General features: G+C 43.8%; 1 protein-coding gene across 2 annotated transcripts in view; it reads right to left on the reverse strand.

Moving 5' to 3' along the window:
• Window positions 1-17,119, reverse strand: part of BICC1 (BicC family RNA binding protein 1) — a 276,008-nt gene that overhangs the window by 45,245 nt on the left and 213,644 nt on the right. For both annotated transcript variants that reach the window (XM_027840726.1, XM_027840728.1), the window contains exons 4-9: window positions 16,124-16,203; window positions 11,975-12,133; window positions 10,243-10,296; window positions 8,583-8,777; window positions 7,957-8,208; window positions 2,433-2,564 (exon numbers count right to left, since the gene is read on the reverse strand). In XM_027840726.1, coding sequence (XP_027696527.1) covers window positions 2,433-2,564; window positions 7,957-8,208; window positions 8,583-8,777; window positions 10,243-10,296; window positions 11,975-12,133; window positions 16,124-16,203 — 872 coding nt within the window. The remainder of the gene's footprint in view (window positions 1-2,432; window positions 2,565-7,956; window positions 8,209-8,582; window positions 8,778-10,242; window positions 10,297-11,974; window positions 12,134-16,123; window positions 16,204-17,119) is intronic.

The following is a 17,119-nucleotide window of genomic DNA, read 5'->3' on the forward strand; positions in this document are numbered from 1 at the left end:
TCGAATCCAGTCCCTCTGCTTTGCAGATGAGGAAACTGAGGCCCAGATAGGTGAAGGCTCTCCCATTAGATTGTAAGCTCCTTGGGGGCAGGGACCATCTCTTGACTTTTTCTGTATCCCTAGCATTTAGCACAGTGCCTGGCACATAGTAGGCTCTTTATAAATGTTTACTGAATTGAAGTGAAGTAACTTAGCCAGGATCACTGAGACGACAAAGAACAGAGCTAAGACTCAAACCCAGGTTTTCTGACTCCTATTCCCACCCTCCCATTTCACTGGAAGAACTCTGGAACTCAAAGAAGAGTTATCTTTCACTTTACGGAACAGCTGTATACCAGCTAAGTTGGCTACAAAGCAGTTTTCTATACAAGGAATCCTATTCTTCCTATTGATTTCCTTTCTAAAAATGGAAAAATATTCATTCCCATGGTATAAAACACTTAGCAATATTTTAAAAAATTGGGTGGTAAAGAGAATAAAATGTAGTCAGATTAAATGACTCAACAACATACAGTTGAATTCAGTGGGAACAGCAGCCTATACGAGCAGGCTCCATTCTCCTGTTAACCCTTTCCTGACCTCTGCTCACTTCTCCACTCAAAGGACCTGGTCATTAGGCAACTCTTCATCCAAACATTGTTGAGTTTGTTGGAAAGAGGAGGAGTCACTACACCTGGATTTGAATCACCCATTGGGTTTTAACTAACTGGATGAGCACAGATAAGCCCCTCATTCTATCTGAGCCTCAATTTCCTCATTTGGGAAATGGAAATAACAATCATGGAATTCCCACCTCTCAGGATAGTCATAGAGGGAGTACTACGTAAATTGTAAAGTGCTTAAAAAATGTGAAGTGTTGTGCTGTCATGAACCTTTTGACTGGGCAGGTACAGTGAAGTGCATTAATTGATCTAGCTGTCTTAAAGGGACCCTCCAAATCTGACCTGTGTGCGACACCCATCCTTCTCAAAAGTGCTTTATGAACCATATAATCTGAAGGCAGATGGAAGCATGTCATTTTCACTTTTTTTGTTTGTTTTTCCTTTCTTGTGGTTTTTCCCTTCATTCTGATTCTTCTTTCACAACATGACTAGTGTGAAAATATGTTTCACATAATTGAATATGTATAACCTATATCAGACTGCACGCCGTCTTGGGGATGGGGAGGGGAGGGGAGGGAGAGAGAAAAAAGTTTTGAACTCAAAATCTTATAAAAGTGAATGCTGAAAATTATTTTTACATGTAATTTGAAAAAAATAAAATACTATCAAGTAGAAAAAGGTGCTTTATGAATCTTACAGAATTGTCTCCATATAATCTCACATATGCAGTGAGGAATAGTGAAAAAAGGGTTTTAGTTTTACAGAGATGCTCACCACCTGCATGACCTTGGACAAGGTCACTGAACACCTCTCAGCTAGAGGTTTGTCACCTGTAGAACGAGGGGCTGGACAAAAGGCCCTTCTAGCTCTAGGAGTACTATCTCAATATATTTTTACACTACGCAGAACTGGTAGAACTCCTTGGCTTCTTGGAAACAAGGTTCAGAAAGGTGAAGACTGAAAACAAGGTGATTTTAATAATCAAGGCCTGGCTGAATCTCAGAGGCTTTATCTGTACTCAAATAAGGACCTCTACTTGACAAGTAGACATCTAGCCTTCGCAAGAAGATGTCCAGTGAGGGGAAACTCACTGCCTCGGCAGACAGCAGCACATTCTGCTTCTGAATTGCTCTGATATCGAGACTTTTTTCTCACACTGATGACAAACCTCACTCTCTCTATGGCTTCCATTCATAGCTCCTAGCTCTACCCTTTGGGGACAAGCAGAAAAAGTCTAATTCCTTTTTCATGTGAAAGATCTTAAAATATTTAAAGACAACCCTCATGCCCTGCCCTCCCCCCAATTCTCTCTCACATTCCTAGTTGCTTCAACTGATTCTAAAATGGCGAAGTCTTTGCTCCTTTTATCACCCTGGTCACCCTCTTCTGGATATACTCCAGCCAATGTCACCCCTAAAATAGGGCCACTAGAACCAAACACAATAAATAGTTAAGTTAAGAGCGTGTTGAGAGAATTAAAATTAACACCAGATTTCCACTCACCTCTTTCCTTCCCACCTATAATCCATCAAACACACTTAAACTAGAAGATTGAGTACAGTATGTTTCACTCCAAAATGAATTATTGGTTGCGATTCATGTTTGAAATTTAAAAAAAAAAAGAGAGAAGAGTGGAAAGACTTAAAGGGATCTGAGAAAGGACCTCAAAACAACCGACACTTCTATGGGGAATGGACAACCGGCCCCAGACAACAAGGAGCTCCTGCCTGGTTCCATTCCAAGTGAACTGTACATATGAATAACAGGCAGCTTAGCAGGAGAATGTGGGCAGCCGGATCTGAGTTCCTGGTGTGCGGATCCAGAACCCACCTTGCTCGGCTGTTTTGGCTTGGGCTTGATGCTGATGAAGACGTCTAGCTGTTCCATCAACTGAGCGATGAACTGAGGTTCCACATCGATCTCTTCCTTCATATCAAACATCAACACAAGAGGAAGACAGCCCTGGAGGATGGGACCAAAAAGAACAGGTAAGAGGAACAAGGGAGTGAGCCTCCTTCAAAACTCAAGATGTCCCATGACCACAGAAAGCCCAATGTATGACAGATTCAGTAAAATGTGAGCGAATGAAGCCTCAACACAGCACTGCATACTTTGTTTTGCTGGAGAAGAAGCTACTTTTGTTTCTCTTTTTGTGAGGCAACTGGGGTTAAGTGACTTCCCCAAGGTCACGCAGCTAGTAAGTGTCAAGTGTCTGGTCTGAGACTGGATTTGAACTCAGGTCCTCCTGACTCCAAGGCCAATGCTCTGTCCACTGTGCCGTCTAGTGGCCCCCTAGAAGCTACTTCTGTGAATGTGAAAATAAGACTCTTAAAAGTCTCAAGTTCTGGTCCTGCACTTATCTCCTTCCATGATACAGAGCAGGACTTTTACCTTGTTGTCACTCACTTGCTCAAGACTCAACACAATGGCCTCAGTCAGGGCAAGTCTGGACACTTATTCTAGCATTCAAGCTCTCCATAATCTCAGGGGCACAATTAGGAAAGAGTGCTAGATTTGGAAACCGAAGACCACAGCTCAAATTGCAGCTCTGCTCACTGAGCAAACCAGTTACCTCATCATTAAAATGGGGAGAATAATCATTATCTGTCCTGACAGCATGCAGCCAGACAGCTCAGCACAGTCTGTTACATCCTGGCTATGTGACCCCAGGCAAGTTGCACTCTAGGAAGCACCGGGCCTGCATTAACAGGAGGAGATACTTCACTGAACTTTCCTAGAAAAGTGAAAGTCTGGGCCCCATTCTATCACCAACATGACGTGGCTCTTCTAAGAATTCAACTGATCACAATCTGTTGGCGAGTTATTTTTCTAGAATGAGCCACATCAGGGTCCCTCACACACTCCGTTCTAGCCAAACTAGCCTGATATCCCCTGAATTTCATATGCTTTTCCAGCCTAGGCAGCTTTGCCCAGGCTGTACTCTAAAGTACTTCTTTCTTGCCATTCTCACCCTCCTTATCTGGGTACCTATATCTCCCCATTAGAAGCTCTTTAATTAAAGGCAGAAACTTCATTTTTGCCTTTGTATTCCCAGAGCACCAGGCACACAGCAGGTATATAATAGATGTTTGTTGTAGACACGGTTTGGTGTAAGAGATAGACGGCCATCCCAGACTGAGGAAAACTTGGTTTGAAGGCCGCCTCCCAAGACAAGTCACTGAACTTGTCAGTATCCTCGGAACACTTTCTAAGACCTCAAGGTGCAGCACAAGATGCAGACCCCCATTGGTAGCAGCTCATTAGAGGCTGCCTACACTGATAAAATCAATGATCAAAGAAAGGGGGGAAGAACCCATATTTACAAAAATACTTAGAGCATCTGTTTGGGTGGCAAAGAATTGGAAATTGGGAGAATGTCCATCAATTGGAAAATGAATGGCTGAACCAGCTGTGGATATGAATGTGATGGAATACTACGGTGCCATAGGAAACAATGCAGAGGGAGTTTCCAGGGAAACCTGGGAACATGCATATGAAGAGATACACAGTGAAGTATGCAGAACCAGAACAACTTATACAATAACCAACAACTTTGAAAGAGGAAGGAACTCTGATTAATATGATGACCAACAATAATTCCAGAGTATTCATAATGAAGCATGCTTCCCACCTCCCGATAAAGGTGACTGACTCAAGGTGCAGACTGAGAAATACTTTGGGGGGGGGGGGATGTGGCCAATGCAGAAATTTGTTTTGCTTGATTATGTGTTTGTACAGGGTTTTGCTTTTCTTAGTTTCTCAATGGGTAAAGGGAGGGGAGAGAAGGGAGATGGGAAGGAATGAATACACACCTGAAAACAAAGTAGATCTCAATTTTATAAAAAAAAAAGAAACAAAGAAAATACAACTCCAGTTTAATTACGCATAGGGGGAATAGTGAGGCCTGGAGTCCCTTAAGAAATATTTAATCCAGGGAAGCTAAGGGGCAGCAGTGGATAGAGCACCGCCTTGGAGTCAGGAGGAACCGAGTTCAACTCTGACCTCAGACCAAACACTTGACACTTACTAGCTATGTGACCCTGGGCAAGTCACTTAAGCCCAATTGCCAAAAAAAAAAAAAAGGAAAGAAAAAAAAAGAAAAAAGAAAGAAATATTTAATCCTACTGAGGAGCATTTGGATGGGAGTTCTAGTTTATTGTGGATTTAATTCTGGCTCTGAGAATTGGAGCTTCAAACCTTCCGCATGCCTGACATCAATGAGCAGGATGTTTGATGGCTCAGTGTGCACTGGAACCACCCAGGACATCCTAGACAGAAAAACACTGCTGATTCACAGGCTTTCATAGATGGCATCTTTTTTTTTTTTTTTTTCAGAAAAAAATCAACAGTTTCATGTTTTATTATTTAGGTTTTCTTCATTCTTGAATGGTTATCACTGGGCCAGGTAGGTAAATATCCTACAAAGAATTTCATCTGCCATCCTCAGCTTGATTAATCAAGTCAGAAATAAACCTGAGACCTGAGACTGAGCTCCCTGGCTCCTGGCACCTCAGGGAGGGCTCTGTTCGCCACCAGCACTTCTGTAAAGGATGGGCTACGTGGAGGGTGGAGACAATAGAATGAGGGGGCTTCATCAGGAGACCTCTACAGTTCAAGTGAGGGATGATGAGGGTCTGACGAGGATAAAGCAGAATCCACAAGACTTCCCAACTGATGCGACATCAAAGTTGAAGGAAAGAGGAGTCAAGGATGAGTACAGGTTTGAAAGACTCAGGCAGCAGGTGCTGATGCCCTTAACACTAACAGTGAAAGTCCGGAGGGAGATGGGCTTATGGGAGGAAATAAAGAATTCTGGTTTGGACAGGTGGAGTTGGAAATGCCTTACAGGACACGAAATTCAAAGGATCCAAGAGGCAGTTAGTGATGCTGTATGCGAGCTCAGGGGAGAAGTGAAGGCTGGAATTATCCATTTGGGAATCATCTGCATAGAGACGTTCACCAAACTCATGAGAGGTGACATGAAGGGAGATGCTACAGAGGAAGTAGAGACATGGTCCCCTCATTGTGAAATGCCTATGGGGAGGGAGTTGGGACATGATCTAGCAAAAGAGATTCACAAGGAAGAATTGATAGGCAGGAGAAGAAACAGAGGAATGCAAGGGACAGTTATGCAAATCAACAGGTGCAAAAGTATGTGGGAGAAGTGGGTGGTCAACAAGAACTCCAGGTGGGGTCAAGAAGGAGGAGGACGGTTTACAGAAAACCATTACTCACAAACGAGATTTAGAAGAGTTAAACTTCAGAATTTAAACATTAGAATGGTGGAATTTTTTTTACAAGTGAGAAAAAAAATTTTTTTTTGTAAGACAGCCCTAGTTTTTCCTCAAAGACGCTGGTTTAAATAGTGGGTGATGATGGTGAAATGGTAAAGCCTAAAGGCTTCCAGCCAGCTAGTCCATCATGCATTCCAGCCCATCGGCATTTATTAAGCACCTCTTGTAACTCAACAGCTGCTAAGCTTGGATTCTCAAAGGCAACGGTGCCCTTCATTTGCATTTCTATCAGGTAGAGTCCGTGCATTCATAATTGCTCAGAATAACATTTTCAAAAGTTTAATGAATGCAAAAGTAACTTGTAGAGAAGTCAAAAGGACTGGGAAGAACATGTGAATAATAATCGCAGTAATCCTTGGGTATTAGTAGGCCAGTCACACTGCTGCTGCCTTCCAAAGGTGAACATAGAAAAACTCTTAGCTCAGGAAATTAAACCTGGGAGACGCAGGAAAGCAGACTTTACTTTGAGAAGGGAAAGTTGGTCAAAAGAAGCCATTCACGACTAACCGAATCCCATCCAATTCTTCCATGATCGCAGTCCTTAATGCTTAGAAAACTAGCTGTCAGCTGCCGGGGGTGGGAGCCACCATCGCAAGGCCATCTTTTTCAGCTTTGAAAAAGTGGGCTCGGGAAGGCAATCACAGCAAAGGTCACGTCTCAAGCTTATTGAATCAAATATCACTAAAGGTCAGGCCCGGATGAGCACTTGGAATGGAAAAAGGAGTGATACAGAAGGATGTCTGTGTGGGCCTGGCATCTGGGCCTTCAATTCGGGGATTAGATCCCTGTCAAGACCAACATGTTTGAAAGTCAACACAGGAAATATGAGTTGAAAACATGACAGATTGGGAGAAGGTTTGCTGCATTCTAATGCAACCAGTGGACTTTTCTTTTTATCACTGACACCCAAATATTCTTTTCTGAACATTTTTTTCAGTGAAGATTTATAAAACTTTCTACCTACTAAATCTCCCAAGTGGAAATAAAACTTTCCCCAATGCTTGTTTAGAAGCTTAACATTTTCGTTTTTGGTCTTGATCTACAATTTCATGAGAACAGGGAACTCTGTTGAGGTGAGAACTCTGTTGAGGTGAGAAAACTCCCTTCACCAATACACCATTTCTTGTAGTTTATACTCTAAGACAGTCCAAGAGGCTAAATGACTTTCCCTGGATCACATAACCAAGATGTGCTTGAGGTGAGACTTGAACTCAGGTCACCCTGACTTCCAGGGTAGCTCACAATAGTCCTGTAATATACAATCTATCAAATATCTATTAATCTAATAATATATATTATCTATCAATGTACATGTGTTCCTGCGTATCTGAAAAAAATTAGAAGAACTGAATTCAAGCACAAATAGATGACTTTTTAAAAACTGAAGGTCAGACTTTCTCACATAGACACACAAACACATGCATATATATTTCAAAGAATCTTGGAGCTGGAAGCCTATTGATAAGCACCTAAACTAGAATTCATCAGGTCCAACCTTTTCATGGGTTACAACTGACTCTTAATATATAATATTTCATTTTTCCCTAATTACACTTTAAAACAATTTGTAACCTTTTTTATAAGCTTTGAGTTCCAAATTCTATCCCTTCCTTCCTTCCTCCATCCCCTCCCCTCTCCCTGAGATGGTAAGCAGATGCACATTATACATGTGCAATCACATAAAACATTTCCATATTAGTCAGTCCAGTTAACTCTTAAAAGTCATTTTCTATACCAGGACCAGCCAACCAAAAGTTACAGCTTTAGAACTGGAAGGTATCTCAGAAGCCATCTGTTTAATTCATCTACCAACAAGCATTCATTAAGTGCCTACTATGCATATGGTACTAGGGCAGGGAGCTACGACTCCCCCAATGTCATACAGGTAAGAAGTAGCAGAGGCCCTCTGGTTCTAAATATCACACTCCTTCCCCTGCACCATTGTCTTCGTTCGAAAGTTTTTTGGAGAAAAATTTACCACGTCAATACAACATACTGGCTTGTGACAAACACTAGCTCCAACCCCAGGGTTTCTGCCACTCATTTCCGCACACACTTACCATGAGATATTGTCTTGCAAGACAAACTGACTCAATGGTGCCCTGGAGGTAGACAGTAGATTTCTTCTGTGGGTTATTGGGATCAGGAAAGTGGATCTGAGCACCAGTTCTCTGCATGATCTGTTTGACGTGGCTTCCGTTTCGACCCATCATAAAAAGATGGTGCTGAGTGGCGATGTCTAGCTGGGTACTCACAGGGATGGCAGATGCCAAGCTCCCTGCAAGATGCTCCAACAGCATGGCAGTTCCTTCCTAGGAGGAAACAGAGGAGGGAAAACAGTCTTATGACCAATCCACCCAAAGGGCCAGGCATGAGCCTAGAGAGCTTTGGGAATTCTGAAAATGGAACCTCTTTCGACGTTTACTGAAAACGTGTTTGTTAAGAAGCCTCTGAATGCTGGCATTCTTGTGATGGAAGGGATCCCCTTCACTTATTGTGTTATGAACCCCTTTCCTACCAACCCCTTCTCAAAATCACGTTTTTAAACACCTTAAGGAAATGCTCAATTTCAGTTAGAGATTAGTAAAAATAAGTATGTCTTTTTCTTTATCCCCCAAGCTCCTGGGTCCCCTGAAAACTACCTTAGGGTAGGGGAAGAACCCTTACCCTACACTACGTGATTTACCTTCACTGCATTGGAGTTGTTTTGGGACCCTCGAACAATGACGGTAGCACCATACATGCGGGAACGCTGCTTAAATGACACTGAAATGTTGTACGTTTGTGATATGTGCTGAAGAGTGGGTGAATTGGGATCTGGAATGGGCTGAAGAATGCCAGCGATGGGCAGCTCAAACATCAGGACCAAGGGAAGCAGCTCCTGGAGAGAGATCATGAGAATGCCAAGAAGAAAGTCACGGCTTCAGACGTGAGGAAGAAGGATGCAGCTGACGAATGCCTTCCTGAAGAGGGATTTCTTCAAATAGCTCTTATTTCCGTTGCAGAATTTGCTTAGGGTATGTAGTAGGGTCTCAACATAATACAATAGCCTCAACATCCTCAGTGTGCCATTAGAGGCAGATGACAAATGTAGGGGAGATGCTAAAAGTCTCCAATAATAAAATTATCTTTGTTGGAGGCATTTTATTTTTAAAAAACAAACAAATTCTTTCACCTAGCGCAGAATGAGACAGTGTCAGCGCAGGAGACAGTCCAGACACAAGGAGAGACACTCCCAGCTGGCTTAACCCAATTGCCAGCGGTTGGAGAAAAGTGGGCCCTGACAGGACTACTTTGCAACAGGACCCTAACGATAGCATTTTGGGACTAGACAAGGGAGTTGGGTTGACTCAGGCCACGGCACAGGAAGAACAATCTCTATACCAGCGGAGTGATTTTCCTCAAGTGCAAATCTGACTGTTTCATCTCCTCTGCCTACCCAATAAACCTCAGTGACTCCCTGTTACCTACAGGATCAAATATAAAATCACCTGTGTAGCGTCTGAAGCTCCTCCCTACCCACCCCCTCTATGTCCAGGCTTCCTACGGTTTAATCCTACCCGCATAGTCTACACTGGCCTGAACTCCATTAGCCACACAGAATTTCCAGACTCAGTGGTTTTGCACAGGTTGTACCCACGCCTAGAATCTCTCTCCCCACTTCTTTGTTCCAGCGTCCAGGCTTCCCCAAGGACTCAGCTCAAATATCACTCCTGCAATGGGCCTCTGGCCCTAGCCCTCTATTTCCACCAACTCCCTCTATGCCTTCCTTCTGAGAGGCCCTTTTATTTACACCATATAGAGCTTTTACATACGTAGCTGTTTGTATATCGTCTTCCCACTTAGCAAGTGGGCTCCTTCAGAGCAGGGATCACATTCTCATTTTTCTTTGTCCCTCCAGTGGCTAGAACAGGGCCTGTACCTTAATCAATCAGCAAGCATTTATTAAGCACCTACTATGTGCCAAGCACTGTGTTAACTACTGGAGATACAACACCTCCCAACTGAAAGATGGAGAACTAAGTGATGGACAAGGAGATAAAATGATTGCCCCCACTCCTTCAGCAAAGTCAGAACACTGGGGCAAAGCCCTGATCACCCTGTCCTAGTTATGGCTTTAGTTAATATATAAATCTGTGAAGACATTTGGAGGGGGGGAACGGTAACAATTTAGAAGGTGAATACAAAGAAGGCACCAAACCCGGACTTCCCAGTTCTTCCTTACTTACCATAGATGGCAGCAAATGATTTTGATGCAAAAAAAAAAATTACAATAGTGCCCTACTTCTTCTAATTCTAGTAATATTGACACTGACTTACATTATCATAAGTACATAAATAGTTACCCGAATTCTAACTCGGGCCGACTCAACGCCAGCTGGCTGTCCTGCAATAGACACCTGTGGAAATCAGAAAACAGACAGGTGAGCTTCTTTTAAACACGATAAAAGGCACACAGGCTTCTCCTGGATTCTCAGTGATTTGCATCTCCTCAGTGCCAGGGACAACTAACTCACAGAAGGACAGACCCCCACAACTGGCCTTCTTCACATCACAAGACCGCAAGGTCTTTGCACAGCATTTTGTGCTGGAAATGACTTCAGTCTCTCTTGGAGTTCAAACTCTTGATGGCCACAAGAGGCAAGCCTAGTCTTAACCACACCCCAGTGGGCTGGAAGGAGCCATCCAAAGATTCTCTCAGGACACTGACGAGAGGGGAGAACATTCACAATGTGACACTTTCTCTCTCAATTCATACCTAAGATCATACACTCCCTTCTCTTTCCACCCCAGGCAGCCCCTGTGATTGTTTGTGAAAATCAAAGGAGATAATAAATATGAGAAGGCTTTCACAGCTGTAATGTAAAAGCATTTACATACTGCTTTAAAGTGCATATTCTCAGAACGACCCTGGGAGGCAGGTCATGCAGGTATCACCATTCCCACAATGTAAATGGGAAAACGGAGGCTCAGAGTTCAAATAACTTGCAGACCTATGGTCACATAGCAGGTTGAGCTGCAAAAGCTGAACCTGAATCCAAGTCTGACTCACTGCACATCCAGCAAACCTCACATATCTCTTACTACCTAAATGTGAGGTATCATTGCTTGGTTATGCTCCTAGAGAGAGGCAGAAGGGAGTGATGGACATGGGGAGTCGGGAAACCTTAGCTTAAATTCCAACTTCTAACGCGTACTAACTATTCAACCTGGATCAAGTCATGTTATTTCCCTGAGCCTCAGTCTCCTCATCTGTACAACAGTGATAATAACACCTGTACTATTACTTCCTTTAGGACTCTATTCGAAGGCTCCAATGAGATGACATATAGAGAGAGTGCCTGGGATACCCTAAAATACTTAGAATTTCTTTGAAGGTAATGACAGGGAGGATGAGGATAACAAAGAAAATGGCTGCTATGACATTTTAAATTCTCTGTTGTTTTAACAGAGCACAAGTAGAAATGCCTTAAGGGTATACTTCAAAGTACCCAAGCATTTCTTACATACTTAAGTCACCAAAACAAAGCTAACGTTTTGCCTCAGAGACCAGCTCTCATCCTCACACCACTAAAGGACAGAGCCTGAAGGACCCTCAAGGCAATTTGCTCTAATCCTTTACTGGAATACCCACAGGACCGTCCAAACACAGCAGAAGAGACCAGATACATCTCTGGGATTTTTGGACTCCATTGAGAAAGAGTCTGAACCAGCTCTGTAAAATGCCTGACCTGACCAAGAAACATTTCCTGAACATTTCTATCTTCATGTCCCTTGACTATACTATGTATTTTCAGCTTCGTGTCCTTTCTTCCCCAGCCAAAAAAAACAAACAGCCATCATGCCCTCCCCAAAGCCCCATCAGCCATTCCTAGGACCACTGGCTGTCATGTCCTTCCTGCCTTTGACATTTTCCATTGAACTAAATGTGATTCTTTTTCTCTCTCCACGGACATCAGATTTTACAGGTTTTACATATTCTCATCTCTTGCCCTTCTTCAGCTCAAAAGAGGTTTGCGTGACATCACAAACATTGGCCGCCCTCCAAGAGTCCCAGGCAATGTTAGAGGAAATCACCTGGTTGCTTTTTTCTGCTTGGTTGTTTCTATTGGAATCTGGAAAGTGGATGTGACATCCCGTTTCCTCCATCACTTTTTTAATATTGTTCCCACCTTTGCCAATTACATGAGAATGCTCTGTGTGTGAAACATCCATCTTCAGGGTGACTCGGTTGCTCTATGTAGATACAATGGTATTAATCAACTTGAATACATTTTAAAAAACAGAAAATTATAGCTTTTTTGAAACTCCTTTTTTTCCCAATGGAAAGATAAGCAACAAGGGAACGAGCCCCAGTTCCTTGTTGGCTTTAGCATCTTAGCAAAAGTTCTAATGTCCAAAGAAACCCTTTCCAATCCCCATTTTTTCATTGTGCTATATATGCCCTATGGGGGATGGGCTGCAGGTGGGGAGGGATGCTCGTGCCAGGATCTCTCTTCCAGATAATTTCTTTGGGAAAGTAGGATTTTAAATGAGGTAGGTGACAATCATGGAGAAATGACACATTTTCCCCTTAGCAGATGTAGTGAGTGATTTAGTCCAAATAACTCGGGCCAGACAAAATTCCTGAACAAACTGCTTGGAAGATGTGCCTGACACTCTACAATATTTGGTCAATGTTAGAAAATTGGAGCTAAAAATAGAGCCCCCAAGTGGGAAACAAAGCAGGGGTCTGCTAAGGAGCTCATGAGAGCCGCCTGAACACTTCCATATGGATCTAGGTCACACTGGGAGAATGTATATATTTCAGGACTCTCTGATGAGGTGAAAGGAAGCGGGGGTGGAGAGGAAGAATGAAGAAAGGACAGAAAAAAGCAAGGGATCGAATGACCAATCAACTCTTACTATGTGCCAAGCCCCACACTAAGCTTTAAGGATACAAAGACCCAAGGGAAGCAGCCCCTGCCTTCAAGGACCTTACATTCCATCAGGGGAGACAATATGCGTGTGTTGGAATATGCAGAATAAATCCAAGGTAAGTTCTCTGGTTTTGCAGCAGCACCTGCTGGGGGAGAAGAGCAGAGAAATCCTCAAGGCGTAGGTGATGCTTGAGCTGGGGTTTGCAGGAATTATAAGGGCTTCAAAGAAGTGGGAGTGAGGAGAGGACTACACTCTAGGCATAGGGACAGTCGGGACAAAGGAAGGGGAAGAGGGAAGGGGGGGATGGGAAGAAGAAGTGAAGGAGGGGAAGGAAGGGAAAGAAAAAGGGAGGGAAGAAAGAAGAGAAGGAAGGAGAGAAAGGAGGGTGAGAAAGAAAGAATGCAATGAAAGAGGGAGGAAAGGAAGCAAGGGAAGGAAGGCAGGAAGATAAAAGTGGAAGGAGGGAGACAGAGGAAAGGAAAGGGAAGAGGAAGGGCAGAAGAGGACAGATAAGGGGCAAAACACAAGAGGAGAAAGGGAAGGAGAGAGGAAGGAAAGAGAATGGGAAATAAGAGAAGAGGAAGAAAAAAAAGGAGTATAAGGGGATGGGGAACACATCCCAGAAAAGAAGGAAGGGAGGAAAAGGCATGAAGGGAAGGGGGAAGAGGGAGAGAGGAGTAAGAGAAAGGAGGAAAGAAAGCAGTGAAGGGAAAGAAGGAAGAGGCAAATAAGGAGAGCCCATACGGAGGATGTAACACTACAAACACCACATGGGTTTAAACAATAATGAGAGCTAAATTACTGACATCAAGATCAAAATTTAAAATCAAAGACCTAAGACGGAGAAAATGACGGAGTCTCATCTTAAGAGACTGTCAATCCACCCACTATAGATAATAAATGATACAAAATGGAAAACAATACAGCTAGCTCATCTATCTTTGGTCACATAAGAGTATCAAAATATTTATTCTTGAATCATGCAGTCTTTCACAGACTAAATAAAAACGCCCAAATACTGTGAAGCCTTAAGAAAAAAAAAACCCACAGACTTCTCCATAAACTTCCTGACTTCTGGGAGTTTGAACCTGATCCCATTAAAAAATTAACACAAATCACCTGGACCCCTGGCACCACCTCTGAGCTCCTCAGCCCTGGAGCTCTCTCCCCCAACCACAACCTCCCCTGTTCCCGACCCTTCTAGTCTCTTGTCCCTCCTAAATCTGCCTTCCTCTTCAGGAAGGCCTCCAGACCAGCATCCTCCTTCTTAGCCACTGGCTCCCTCCAGCTGCTCTTGGTCCCATGCCTAGTCTGGGTTCTAAAGCCAATCACCTTCATGTGCTCATCACCACCCTAGAATCTCTTACCCTCTTGAATGTATTATTTGTTATTGATTATCAATGATTATTATTGATTCATTATTGATTTTCCACCACTTCCAGCCTGCCTGAAAATTCCCATTGTATCACTGCATCAATCTACACGCATCAGCGGATCATCCATACATATTGCTGGACCATCTATGTGTATCATTGGACCACATCTCCATGTATCAAAGGACCATCCACGTGCATCACTGGACCATCCACACACTGGACCATCTACATTCTCTGTTCCTTCGATGCTAGGAGCTCCCAGATAACAACACGAAGTCCTCATTCATTTTACTCAGTATAAAGTCACGCTACCTAACCTCAGTGGTCGACTCCTGTTCACCAATCCTTTTACTCATCTCTCTCTTTTTTTGTTCTGGACCTGAAGTCCCATCAGTACGAGGTTTTCCTCCCATAGCCTTTGAGGGTTGTCTGAGGGCCCTAAGAGGTTAAGTAGCAGATACATGTCCACACAGCTAGGACGTGTCAGGGGCAGGACCTGATCCCACGTCTTCCTACTCTGAGGACTGGATCTCACATCCACTATGCCACTCAGCCTCTCTATTCCTCTCCCAATGATTCTCTTTGGCATTACTTCCAGCAATTGTTTCAAATCTTGCCCAATCCTTCTCAAACTACCAAGCCTCCTCTCACCCCAGCAGATGACCCTGCTTCCCACTCTGAGATCCAAGTCATTGGACATAAATTCTTGCATAGGAGTCTTTATAAGTCTTTCCTCTATTACACACCCCCAGACTTCTGCACATTTGCCTATTCATTCTTTCTCACCTCCTGTTTTCCAGTTGAAGAGACGTCTCTCCTTTCCTAAGGCTGATTCTCACCACCACCATGCACACAACCCCATACCCTTGGCCCCAGTGCTACACCATCAATGATAGGGCACTCCCTCTCCCACTGCTCTCCAGTCTTCTCACAACCCTATCATGTTGCCTCCTGCAAGGTCAAGTGGATGAAGGGGATTAGTAGGAAATAAGGCTGGAAAGGTGGTTTGTAGCCAGACTGAGGGCCTTAAATGCCAGAATGAGGAAGCCAACAGGGAGCCATTGAAGGGGGAGCAAGCTGATCAGATCAGTGCATGAGGAGGAGGATTTGGCAGTTGGGGGTGGGGTGGATTAGACAAAGCAAAGATTGGAGTCATGGAGGTCAGTTCAGGGGCTTGTACTTGGACTGAAAGTGAGGGGACAAAGGTGAGTGACCAGAACCTGGTAACTGACAAGATGTCCAGGCTGAGGGAAGGAAAAGATCAAAGGCGATGGCTCTGAGGGCTTGAGTCTGGGTTACGAGGATGATGGTGACCTCATTCAGTTTGGGATAGTTTAAGCTTGAGGTTTAGAATTCAAGTGGAACTATCCAGAAGACAGTCAGAGATGCAAAAACAGCTGAGATAGATGGGGCTAGAGGTACTGGTCTATTACCAGTGTGACCCTGGGGAAATCACTTCATGTCCTGGGCCTCAGTTTCCTCAGTAAAATGCTGAGGTTGGCCTTTGACGCCCCTTCCAACTCTCGAGCTATGCCCTTCTATCAAAAAAGTCATCTCACAGAAGACACTTGATTTCTCCCTGGCAAGAAGCCACACGACAGGCTGTGGCCTAGTGAATACATTTCTGGACTTGGAGTCATAATGAAGAGGGTTCAAATCCTGCCACTGTACGATCAAGTCCTTCATCTCGCTAACCCTCAGCCTGCTCGGCCATGAAATGGAAATAAGAATAGCAGAAGTGCGGAGTTGTACACCTCGAAGGAGCTTGTGCTTTGCACCCTCAGCCAGTGTCCCTAGAGGAGGCATATCCTTTAAAACACGTCTCTTTTTTCTGATTTGTCCTCCTCACACATTTTCCCCCAAAGGCAAATGAAGTAGTCCCAAAGAAGACACTTTCTCCCCCCAGAGTCATATCGACACACTGACTTACTTTGGTGTCCAAGACAGACATTATCTTTTCTTTGGCTTCCTTAACATTCTCCTTCTTTCCAGAGACCTTAATATGAGGATCTACAAGAAAAAGAAAATGACACATGAGAAAACCCCCAACTCTTGCATTCCGCTTGTTTTACCAAGTTTTACTGATGCCCTTTGTTTTTGCAGTCTTTGTTTCCTCACTCCCACCCCAACCCCACCCCCACCCCCGCCTCAATCCCACTTTGTACCAAAGGAAAACAACTAAGGAAAACAAATCCCCTGAGAGGAGAGAATTCTGTTCCATCGTCCACTCCCCTTGACCAAGATGGCGTTAATCAGAGTTCTGGCTCTAAACTAATCAGTAACAATCGAACACAGGCATTTCAAATTCAAGCAAACCACTCTTCACAAGGTTGTGACAAGTCAAATCCCTGCTGCATGCAACAGGAACTTGGCTGGCCCCCTAATGACCCTCTTCTCTATCACTAATTTCTCCCCATTCTGGGAAGTCACCAAATCATTTTACTTTCATTTGGTGTCCACATAAAATAGTCACATGAAATACACAAATACCATGAGACTATCAAGTCAAGTTGGACGTCAACAGGGCTTAACTTTCTTAGGCCAAAGGTTCAGGTGAGTTAGTGGTCAACACACTGGTAATGGTGGAAAGCCAACATTCTAAGTTGGAGTCATTATAACCCTAAAAATGGCTCCAACCTTCATTTTGATGCTTTAAGAATTGGCATCTTGATCGTTGAGGTTACTTCTAACACCGATGGAGATTCCACCCCATCCTCTAGGACAGAGGTTCTTAATAGTCACAGGACCCTCTGTCACTCAGTGGCACTTTGTCTCCTCCTGGCTGTGTTTCTGATTCTCTTGACTTTGCCCCCATGTCTCTCCTGCCATCTCACCCTGAAACGTCCTCCTGAGCCTGGAGCCTCCTGACTGAACATCTATCCACCAAGACGTCATTACTCCGGAACATCCATCCTCCCCTGCGGCC

Source organism: Vombatus ursinus, unplaced genomic scaffold (genome assembly GCF_900497805.2).
Source record: "Vombatus ursinus unplaced genomic scaffold, bare-nosed wombat genome assembly UNPS02014847.1, whole genome shotgun sequence".
Lineage (NCBI taxonomy): Eukaryota > Metazoa > Chordata > Mammalia > Diprotodontia > Vombatidae > Vombatus > Vombatus ursinus.